The sequence below is a fragment of the Gossypium hirsutum genome, chromosome D02 (assembly GCF_007990345.1).
Source record: "Gossypium hirsutum isolate 1008001.06 chromosome D02, Gossypium_hirsutum_v2.1, whole genome shotgun sequence".
Classification (NCBI taxonomy): domain Eukaryota; kingdom Viridiplantae; phylum Streptophyta; class Magnoliopsida; order Malvales; family Malvaceae; genus Gossypium; species Gossypium hirsutum.
The window spans coordinates 41,436,659-41,448,752 of NC_053438.1; the positions used below are offsets into that span (position 1 = coordinate 41,436,659).

Sequence of the window (12,094 nt, forward strand, 5' to 3'; positions counted from 1 at the left end):
TCGATGCCTGTTGAAGAGACTTTCCCGAAGATCTTTTACGAAACTCTCCAATTCCCACATCAACTTTTTGTTTTTCTTTTCTAAGCTCTTCGGCTTTACAAGCTCGCTCGACAAGTACTACGAACTCTCGTATTTCAAGAATGCCAACGAACATTTTTATATCTTCATTCAGCCCATCCTCGAAGCGTTTACACATGATAGCCTCGGACGAAACACATTCCCGAGCGTACCTACTGAGTCTAACAAATTTTCGCTCGTAATCAGTAACCGACATAGAACCTTGCTTAAGCTCTAGAAATTCCTTCCGTTTTTGATCAACAAATCTCTGACTGATATACTTTTTCCGAAACTCAGTTTGGAAAAACTCCCAAGTTACTTGCTCTCAGGGCACAACAGAAGTCAGAGTACTCCACCATTAGTAGGCAGAATCGTGTAGCAAGGAGATAGTACACTTTAGGCATTCATCGGGTGTACAAGATAGCTCATCGAGTACCCGGATAGTGTTGTCCAACCAAAATTCAGCTTGCTCGGCATCGTCGCTATCCGTAGCTTTAAATTCAATAGCCCCATGTTTTCGGATTCTGTCAACTGGGGGCTTATATGACCTTATTTGGTCAGTTACCGGAGGTATTGTAGGTGCGGGGGTGGTATTTGTCGGGAATGGAGGTTGTGGAACAGCCGTATTAGTTCGAATGTATTGGTTGAACCAATCATTCATTACGCTATAGAAAGCTTGTCTAGCTTCATCATTCGGGTTACTAGCATTAGGTTGAGAGTCCGCCGGCGCTGTCCCTTGTGCGGGAGCAGGCGCTACACTCTCAATATCATCAGCTACCGCTCGGTCGGGATCGGGATCCATTACTATAAATAAACACATTTACAATTGTCAGAAATCACCACACTATCAAATAATCACATAAAATGGCATGTATAGCTAGACCCAACGCATTACGGTAGTCCTAGAATCGACTAAACCGTAGCTCTGATACCAATCAAATGTAACACCCCGAACCCGAGACCGTCACCGGAGTCGAACACGAGGTGTTAACAGACTTTAAACCACTTATAAAAAAATTTCCCAGACACTGCCAATCTGCGTACTAGTCGCTTTAAAAATCATATCTTGAGTTCAGAAACTCGGAATCCAGTTCCGTAAATTTTCCCTGAAACTAGACTCATATTCCCATCTACATATCTTTTTCTAGAATTTTTGGTTGGGCCAATTAGTACAGTTTATTAGTCAAAGTCTCCCATGTTACAGGGATCGACTACACTGACCTTTGCGCATTACGACTTGGATATCTCCCTGTACAGGGCTTCAATACTGATGCCGTTTGTTTCTATAGAAACTAGACTCAGAGTGGAATCTATACATATATGGCATGACTCCTAATTGTCTCTGGTTAATTTATAATGAATTTCCAAAGTCGGAACAGGAAATCCAGAAACCGTTCTGGCCCTGTCTCACGAGAACCTGAATATCTCTTAACATACTGTCCATATGATTGTTTCGTTACTTTCCTATGAAAATAGATTCATCAAGGTTCGTTTGCATAATTTATTCACTATTTAATTCCATTCCTACTATTTTTAGTGATTTTCCAAATCTACATCACTGCTGCTGTCAGCATCTGCCTTTAAGGTAGACTTTACCTATTTCATAGTTTCCATGATTCAACTAGCCCTTTTAGCATAAATAGCACGAATTATGATAGTGATTAACCATTCCCATGGCCAATCCTTGTTAAGCATATCCACACCTCTCAATAACCATATCCATACCAAATGATTATAACATTATACTCAAACATATATAAGCCATTTTCGCATAACTATCCAAAATTATACAAGTCCAAAGGGTCCATGACCCCCAACAAAAAGGGTAGTCCTATACATGCCATTTCGAAGTTCAACCAAAATTGTACCAAAAGGGGGGGCTTTGATAGTGTGGGCGACTTCGACTTCAAAATCCCGAGTCCGATAGCTGGAGAACCAAAATCTATAAAACAGAGAATCAGGGAGACGGAGTAAGCAATTTATGCTTAGTAAGTTTTGAGCAAGGGATTCCAGCACAACAAAAGTATAGCATTCATGTAGCTAAACGGATAATTTCATATGCACAATTTTTCAATATCATACTTACTTCACGTTACCAACCCTTTTATTCATACACAAAGGTCAACTTAGCCAAAGGCCGGTAGCTCATTTATCAACTGAGCGAATACTTATTTGTAAGGGCTCAACTAATTCAAAGCACATACATAACATACCTTTGGGATGTTTCAAGCGTATTAACTGAAATTTTACAGCAAGATCATTCATTCCCAAATCACGTACCTTCGGAATTTAACCGGATATAGCTACTCGTTCAAATGCCTTCGGGACATAGCCCGGTTATAGTAACTCGCACAAATGCCTTCGGGACTTAACCCGGATTTAGTAACTCGCACAAATGCCTTCGGGCTTAGCCCGGAATTAGTATCTCGCACAAATGCCTTCGGGCTTAGCCCGGAATTAGTATCTCGCACAAATGCCTTCGGATCTTAGTCCGGATATGGTCACTTAGCACAAAGCCTTCGGGACTTAGCCCGGACATCATTCAAATAACCATGCACATTTAACAATAAATCATGGCACATTCGTATTTCATTTTCGTTAGCAAAACTCAAACACAAGACACTTATCATTCTTGCAATTTCGGCTCAATAGCCACACACAAAGAGCATGATTTTAATTTGCTTAAAACATGATCTAATCAAATCATAATTTAAGCTCTTTTACTCAAGAACTTACCTCGGATGTTGTCGAACGATTCCGATAGCTATTCGACCACTTTTTCCTTCCCTTTATCGGATTTAGTTCCCCTTTGCTCTTGAGCTTAATTAAACAAATAAATTGATTTAATCATTTGAGCATTGAAAAGAGGAACACAAGGCACTTAGCCCATATTTATACATTAGACATTAAAGTCACATATGTACGGAATCATGAATCAAACTCAACATTTTAGCTAATTTTCCCCCTTGGCCGAATTTGCTAAGCCAAGACAAAAGCATCAATATGCTTGCCTCTAACCGAATACATGCAACATCAAATCTTCTTCCTATGGCCGAATATGCATGTCTATGTTGGGGCCAATTATATGCTTAATACTTCCTACAAGTATGGTTACTTGTATTGATTATAAATATCATCTTGTTTCAAGTTCAAAACTCGGCTAATACGCATATATACACTAGTAATCAAATACTAACATTTTGCACTTCACCTTACTACCATTTCACATCTATTTTCTACCATGGCCGAATGCATCAAGACACCATACCATTCAATTTTGGTCATGGGTTACACAAAGAACTTGATGTCTAACTCAAAAATGCCAAAAAAGAAAATCCAAGAGTCATCAATCACCATCACATGTATCATTACAAAGCTTTACACTTAGCATGCAAATGACATCAACACAAATCCACCTTAGCCGAAACTTAACTCATCTTCATGCCTCATCACATGGCCGAGTGTCATTTCCATCACATAGCAAGATTTAGACCATGGGCTAGGTAGAACTCAAGCTAACAACTAAAACATGCATGCATCTCATGGAACATCATCAAACATACCTTAGCCTAGTTACATGCATGGTCGAACCTCTTCAACCTTTCTTCTTCCTTCCTCCTTAAAATTTTTGGCCAAGGATGAACCAAAGGATGAACACCTTTTTTTTTTCTTTCTAGTTTCGGCAAAATGGGGGGGGGAGACAACCACACACTTTTTTTTTTTTGTTTTCATCATGTTCCCTTTCATTATTTAATTTCCATGCTCATTATTTTATTTTTTTTCCACCCATGATGCACCAACACAACATGTCTATGACATGTCTTGCCCATCACACTTGGTCTACCATGCTTGTCATGGCCGGCCACTACTAATAGGGGGGAAAATTGACATGCAAGTCCCCCCTTTTTCAACATGCACTAATAGGCCCTTATGCTTTGACCTATCACATTTCAAAATTTTCTCACATAAGTCCTATTTGATAAAATTCACTTACAATTAACAAAATTCAAACACAAAATTTTCACACATGCACATGTACATATAGTGAGCATCAATTATGACGGTTAATTATTTTTATGACTCGGTTTAGTGGTCCCGAAACCACTTCCCGACTAGGGTCAATTTTGGGCTGTCACAGTGTGTCACACATGGCTGAGACACATGCCTTTGTCTCAGGCCATGTGGCCTCAAAATGAACCTTAAAACACAAGTTTACCATTTCAAGTTTGCTTAGACTTAAGAAACTCAAATACCAACCAAAACACCAAATCAAAATGACATTAATCAGACCAAAAACACATCAAAACCAACCTAACATGTGTCTAACCAATGTACCCTCATTGATACCACAAGTATATACAATTTCAAAACAAAGTAAACATCAATTGAATTCATCAACTCATTCAAGCAATACCTAATTAAAATACCTATCAAAGGTACCACAATCACAACAACTCAATTATATATATCATACATAATAGCATATCAATAATACCTCATTCTCATATAATTTGTAAGTTGATTATTTGCACAAAATATTATTCAAAAAATTTACATAAACCAAACAGTAACCAAAACCGCACAAAAGCTACATGCCATATAATCTGAATTAAACGTTTCAAAAACTACCAAGATAAGCTAGATAGTGTGACTTGAGTGTCGATCCGATCGTCCAACCTTTCGAGAATCTACAATGACATTAAACAACACAAGTAAGCTTAATGAAGCTTAGTAAGTTCGACAAGGTAAACGATAAATCTTACTGAATTAACTATAATAATTCAAACAATAATAATCATCTAAGAAAACTCGTTGTCATTAACAACTTCAATCGATAAATATATTCGTATTTATATCAATACGAAATAAATAACATATCTTTCAAATTCATTAAACAAATTACCTTACCGATTTTCTATTCGAAGAATGACTTACAAGTAAGAGCACATCGTCAACAGAAGCTCATAAGAATTGGTCTTCCTGAATACGCCAACAAAAGCTCGTAAGAGCTGAACAGAAGCTCGTAAGAGCTGATCCTCCCAAATCATGCCAAACAGAAAGTAAAACAGGAAAGTTCGCAACAAATGCTGAATCCTGATTAACTTGGGTAATATGTTGATATCTCCCTCCAATACCATCTCCACTCCAAACCCCCCGTCATACACTAAAACACAAATGTACTCAAATCTCACGTTCAATTCAAACCGAATATCCAATTCAATATTATAATTCAAACAATAATTCATTTCTAGCAATAGAATATATATATAATACCAATTACTAATTAATAAAAATGTTAAATTTAACCGTATGAACTTACCTAGACTGAATTGTAGTCATTGTAGAGGTTCACGAACTATTCCGCTATTTTTTTTCCACGATTATCTACGGGATTTTGATTTAAAATGTAAAATTCTTCATTTATTAGCACATATTTTATTTCTAAACCATTTTACAATTAATACCCTTTTACTTTTCAAAATTATACAATTACCCTAAACTTTTACCATTTTTCCAATTTAGTCCCTTAACTCGAATTTCATCAAATTAACCAATTTCCTCAAGTAAACATTTTATCCAAATATACTAGGCCTTCAAAAAGCCCCTAATAAATATCAAATTCACTATCCAACCCTCATATTTTGACATTTTCACAATTCAATCCTAAAATCAAAATCTAGTAAAAATTACTTTACAAATTCATCAAATAACATAATCAAAGCTCCAAATACATGATATTCATAAAAAATCCAATATTAAAAAATATAAACTTCCAAAACTTTTAACAGAATCAGAAACAAAGGTACGGGCTAGCTGGACCTAGTTGCAACGATATCAAAAATATAAAAATTAAAAAAAACGAGTAGGAAATTCACTCACATGCATAAAAATTTGCTTGTTCGATTCTCCTAGCTTGAAAAACCATGAATTTCGGGTATGGAAATGTAAAATGAAAAAGAATCCTATTTCTTTTTACTTAACTAAATTACAAGTTTACCATTATAATTTCAGTATTTTGTCATTTTCCATCAATTTGTCGCCCCACTATATTATTTAGGGCTTAATTATCACTTAATTCCTTCCTCAATTAATAATTAAACCATTTCATCACCTAATTTCTTTAATTAGCAAGTTTTGCATATTTTTCAATTTAGTCCTTTTTCTTTAATAAACTATATAAACATTAAAATTTCTTAACCAAATTTTAATATGACTATAATGACTATAAATATTCTAAAAATAATATTTACGAGTCGATACGACAGAAATTTGTGGTCCCAAAACCACTGTTCCATCACCATTGAAAATCGGGTTGTCTCAAAAACACTTATTTTACTAAAATTTAATCTAAACTGCTAAATTGGAAAACTAATCAAAATAATCATAAAATGGTACCCAAAAAAAGCTCATTAAGTTTTGAAAAGACTCTTATTTGCCACAGTAAATTATGGCAAATCAGTGCCAACTAAGCATGACAACTTAATATGACAACTCATCAAATAACTAACTATTAACATGTGAAAATAAGTCTAAGTGTGGAATTGAAACAGAAATTCATCCAAGGGTTTGAACGGGCTCCTTGGGACAAATTTTTACATGTTGATACATTAACTAAATAAAATTGGACAAAAAAATTAAAATGTTTACACTTTGGGCCACTTGATAATTTGGCCTAATATTCAACTAAGCCCTTCTCCAAACTTCATTATGGGCTTGTGGACATACCAATGGGTTGATTTTCAAGAACTTGGACTTGTTATCCGTTCACTCTCAGAATTGGCTCGTTTAAGCTCGTACATGGAATCCATTGTGCATTAGCTTCAAGATTCGGTTTCTAGGATCAAGAATTCCAAGATTTGAAATCTTATTTTTCTTGAGTCTTGAAATCTCCCAAAACCGCATAATTGGACCAAGATTTAGTTTCTTGATTTTCATGAAAACAAGAAAATGAATCTTGATTCTCTTTTTCCCTCATATGCACGTCTAAAGCCTTTGTAACAAAGTCTTGTGTGGTCTCGTTCAATCTTACTTTGATTTGTTTGGCCTTTGATCTTATTATTAGGTCTTGAGTTAATGTAAGCCCATCACATTTATGGGCTTGAAATTAGACCTTGAGACTCACATCAGAGTGGATATCCTTATGATGTTGATCTAGGTTTGTTTGAAACAAATATTTCTACTAGTTCATAGAATAAAAGAGGTAGAGAAGATAGAACTCATGGGAGGATGGGAGGACACTTTCATGATTCATTTATAAGCTCATCATTACGTAGCCTAATTATAAAATAAAACCATTATGCCATCATTTCAGAGATCTCATCCTTATCAACCAAATGCTTTTTATCTACCTTTTACCAAATTCAAGTTATGAACATGTTGTTTATCATTACCACATCACATGCACTTTATCAATGAAACATCTTAAAGTTATATCCCTCTTCGTTTTACATATGATGTGATGCATTCATTCCTTTCAATAGATACAAACGTGAATTCTACTTCTATTTTTTTACATGGAAGGGGAAGTGATCTCAATCAAGAGGATGAAAATAAAGATGCTTTAGACCACCCACGCCATCCATTTAGGTGGTAATTTATAAGAAATGAGATTTTTATATTTGCATATGTATATTTTTTATTTAATTGATGTAAAATAAACTTTTTATGCATGATATTATGTAGATGTTATTTATTAAAATTTATGATTGTTCTTGCTCATGACTTAGAATGATAATGTTGGTATGTATTTTCAAGGAATTTTTATTATAAAATTTGTAAATAAAAGCACTCTATAAAATAGTATGATTAATACTAAAATATTAAAATATGAAGATAATATAAAGTTTTGAAAAAAAAATTGTGATTTTAAAAAACAAAAACACGTCCATGATAATCATCATGTGTTATGTGACCCGCAACATCCACAATGGCGAGACTAGTACTATGGGTATATCAAATCATGATGCTCATAAATATTATGAGTTTATGTTACTTATAAAACAAGATTGAAGGCATCACCTTCACCTTGTATTTTGAATAAAAACTGAGACAAGTTTAGAAGTATGAAGTAATAGTCGGGAAGCAAAAACGGATGAGCAGTTCGTTTATCACGAAGCTTGTATCTTCCATAGCTCCCATTGGTGGAATATATTAATGGCATTGCTTGTATATATATTAACTTCAAACGCACAATACAGATTGTTGCATATAATTTTAAAGCAAATTCTATATAGATGAAGTAAAGCATAAGGTTTAAATGTTAGGAAACTGATGTCGTTGTAGGATTGTTTGTATCTCGAGACTCAAAGGTGATCGCATGAATGCATGCATACCCTGTTGTCTACCTTTTACCCCTTCCATTAGCTCGATTTGCGACATAATTCCTCAGCGAAGGAGATTGCGAGAGAGAGGGCGCAACCATCGTATTTTGTGTTCCATTCTTTTGTTGCATCCTTCTCCTGGCTACCAAACCTCTGATCCAAGGGGTAACATCCTCGCTGATCTTTATCATCAAGAAGAAGATGATGCGGTAAATTATGATCATGCTGAATATCACACTTAGATCGATCCATTTCGACCGTCCGACGTCGATTTGGAACACGTTTTCAAGGATGTATTCGCCAGGAATCTTGGGAAGCTCCGGTGGTTGATTATCAAACAACAGGCCCTTCAGATCATTTTGGTATTGTCCCTGAAACAAAAATATACTTGGTGTCGTATTTTTAGTCCTTGATGAGCCGATATCGAAATAATTTCTGCAATTTTAATTTGCGATATTTAATCACCTGTAAAGCCCAGAAATGGAAGCTGATGTAGGACATTGGGTAACGCCACACAGGTTTTGGGATGTCGTTTGGGAGCCTGAAGTAGCCAGAAACAAGCATGAATATTCCCTGGAAGAAAGACTACCTTTTAGCGATATCACCCAGGAGCAATGTGAGTGTCAGATTTTTTCTTTTTATTTGGAGGAACTTTTATCTATATGTCCAACACAGGTACTTGAAGAAAAAAAAACAAGCATATATATAGGTCTTCCAAATGCTGGTGAATACAATAGGAATAATGCAGAACAAGGTTGAAGAGAGAGAAACCTGAATCCCTGCTCCTGTGATGATCCCCATGAGGAAATTGGGGACGATACTGGCAATGGCCATCATCAAGCTCTCAACCACAGTAACACTCGCATAAAGGCACAACACGAAGAACATATAATGTTCAAAGCCTGGGTGAAGACGAACCATAAAGTAACAAATAGTTCCAGAGATGAAGGTTATCATTATGAGGAATGGCATAGCCGACAGTGTATTCCCTATAACAAATGCAGTTACACCATAGTGGCCATTTAACCTCTCCCTTTGGAAAACCTGCAAAAATCAGATAGTCAAAATGTTTATCCCCGCCATGGCTAGTAAGTTTTCTGGCTGGCCATGACTTACCTTCATGTCCTCCACAAAGGAAGGGAACCCACCGATTGACATGAATGTGACAAAACCGAACACAAAAGAAGCACATGCACCCCTTGCCTGTTTCACAAGATTTTACAATCTTAAATACAGTTCTTCCGGACATAAAACCAATATTTTCTAAACAGATATACAGAAACAATACCAGAATTGAATTGTAGCTGGTTCCAATATTGAGATAAATGGTTCCAATGCAAACAGTGACAACAACATATATGAGCAGCCTTAGCCAATAATAGCCGAAGTCTCGAGACATGTTCACGAATGAACGCTTGGTTAAAGTGTAAGACTGCATCAAGAAACTAGCTTGACTGCCTCCGGAATCTAGCACGGTTCCTCTCTGTACCATATGGAAAAATTGATTGTTGAGTGGGATGAGTAGAAATAAGATTAATTTGGCAAAATAATAATGTATAAGAGGATTGGCTAGTTAAGCACTTACAACTTTGGATATCTCATCAACCTTTTCCTTCGCGGCATAACATTGATGTGATGTACGGTAGAAGTTAATAAGAGTTCGGATAGCTTCAGTTGTGGTAATCTTCTCCAGGGGATCATCACTTGCCTCAAACTAATTACAATCAAGGCAATTTGTTTTCCAGTCATATAAGTGTAGTGTACCAAAGTAGGAGGGAAGATGATTAAACAAAGGGGAAACGAAGTGGATACCCGTAATTTCATGGATCCTTTGAGAGTAGCCTTAACTTTATCAAAGTCAGAATTGATGCATCTAAGAAAATGGTCAGATGGATTTCTCAAGGCAGGGCATGGAAATCCGGCTTGAGCAAAGAACTGCATTTTACAATCCAAGAGACATTATATTTATATTGCAGTGGGATTGAAAATGATATCAAGTGACGGAAGAAATATGGCTGAGAAGGCTAGCCTCGTATGCTTCAGAAGCCTGGCCAAAATAAATGGTTTTGCCTTCAGACAGCAAATATAACTGATCAAATAGCTCAAAGACTTCACTGCTGGGCTGATGAACTGAAGCTATTACAGTTCTACCATCTCTTGACAGGCCTCGTAAAGTCTGGGTGACAAAAAATGCTGAAGCACTGCCGTATGCATCTCAAGTCAGAAAAAACAAAATCTGACAATCAAAAACCATAAAAGACGATGTGAAGAAAGATCATAACCTGTCAAGGCCACTGGTTGGCTCATCAAGGAAGAGCAATCTGGGCCTCATCAAAATTTCAAGAGCTATGCTGACCCTCCTCTTTTCTCCTCCACTGATCCCACGCAAATGCCAATTCCCAATAACAGTATCAGCGCAATCTTGGAGCCCCATTTCGATAATCGTACCTTCAACGAGGTCCCGCTTCGCAGACCAGGGCATCGTATCGGGGAGACGGAGCCGAGCGGAGTAGGAAATGGTTTCCCGAACAGTAAGCGTGCCAATTAAGTTGTCATCTTGAGTAACATAGGCTGCAGTTCCGAAAGAAAGCTTGGTTTTACGACCATTGAGGAGAATGGTTCCGGAGAGGAAGGCGTTAGCAGCCAAGCGGCTGGAGAGTGCATCAAGAAGCGTGGATTTTCCGGAGCCGGAAGGGCCCATGAGAGCGGTGAGTGTACCGGGTTCAGCATAACCAGTCAGCCCTTCCAACACCTTCTGGGTCGCCCCATTGCTGAGAGTTACCATTACGGTGAGGTCTTCCCAGGTGAGCCTGGCGGATACATCTCCCATAAACTCCGTATCGGTCTTCTCCCTCCATAGAGTTTCACTCAAAGGGCTCAAACCTCCAACCACCATGCCCGTCCCAGCTGGTTTATTAGCCTGAATCTCCATCATTGCAGTATTTGAGGAGGAAGTCCTCATAGGGGATGGAGATGATAGCTAAGCAAGTGTGATGATTCTAAAAAAGCAACAGAAATGGGATGAGTATGAAGCGTGAAAATGGAAGTGTTTGAATGAATTGGGTAGGTTAAGAACATCCCATGCAAAATGAGCCGCCTCGCTCTTCCCCACTCTTCAACTTGAGCACAAAATTTCCTTTTTCGGTTTGGTTTTTGGGTGCGTGACGCAGCTGAAGGAGTAATTCTATAAACTAAAATTCAAATTCCATATACCGACTAGTGTTGGGATTGAGGTTGAGGCTACTTCCTTTTCTTATTCTCCAATAAAATCATTAAATTGGTTGGTTGCATTAATTAGGAGAACCGACTCAACCTTTTTTCCAACACAACATTTATATTTCTCCACTTACTCATTAATTCTACTCAATTTACATTTCACCGCTAAACTTTCATTGAATTGCAACTAAAATCAGGCAAATTACATTTTTCTTTATATAACATCTGTTATTCTGTTTATTTATTATTAACTTGTTCATAAAAATTTGTTCAATCGTCAGTCAATCGATCTGTATCGATTCATGAAATGTCTTTCTTTAAACTAATATTTCAATTGATTCTCAATTTAACTAGTAAATTCGATCAATCCAAATAACTTTTAACCGTGAAGATGAGCTAAGGAACCAATAATCTTAGTAAAATTTTGCTGGGTTATTTTATTTTTAAAAATTATTATGTATTTAAGAAAATGAGGTATCCCAAATGTAAGGTTTAGGTGA

General features: G+C 36.7%; 1 protein-coding gene across 1 annotated transcript; it reads right to left on the reverse strand.

Moving 5' to 3' along the window:
* Nucleotides 1-8,204: 8,204 nt before the first annotated feature.
* Nucleotides 8,205-11,654, reverse strand: LOC107908428 (ABC transporter G family member 11). The gene is made up of 9 exons (XM_041088632.1): nucleotides 10,661-11,654; nucleotides 10,408-10,579; nucleotides 10,191-10,313; nucleotides 9,964-10,092; nucleotides 9,667-9,861; nucleotides 9,495-9,581; nucleotides 9,150-9,422; nucleotides 8,844-8,951; nucleotides 8,205-8,749 (listed from the first exon to the last, which is right to left on the reverse strand). Exons 1-9 carry the CDS (start codon nucleotides 11,338-11,340, stop codon nucleotides 8,399-8,401), a joined length of 2,118 nt encoding a protein of 705 aa, XP_040944566.1. The 5' UTR covers nucleotides 11,341-11,654; the 3' UTR covers nucleotides 8,205-8,398.
* Between the last annotated feature and the right edge of the window lie 440 nt (nucleotides 11,655-12,094).

Excerpts from the sequence above, each read along its gene's own strand:
- LOC107908428 (XM_041088632.1), bottom strand. The coding sequence starts at position 11,340 with ATGAGGACTTCCTCCTCAAATACTGCAATGATGGAGATTCAGGCTAAT. Across the intron at positions 10,580-10,660 it reads CCAACCAGTGGCCTTGACAG|TGCTTCAGCATTTTTTGTCA; the intron begins GTTATGATCTTT and ends TGCATACGGCAG. Across the intron at positions 10,093-10,190 it reads AAGGATCCATGAAATTACGG|TTTGAGGCAAGTGATGATCC; the intron begins GTATCCACTTCG and ends GATTGTAATTAG.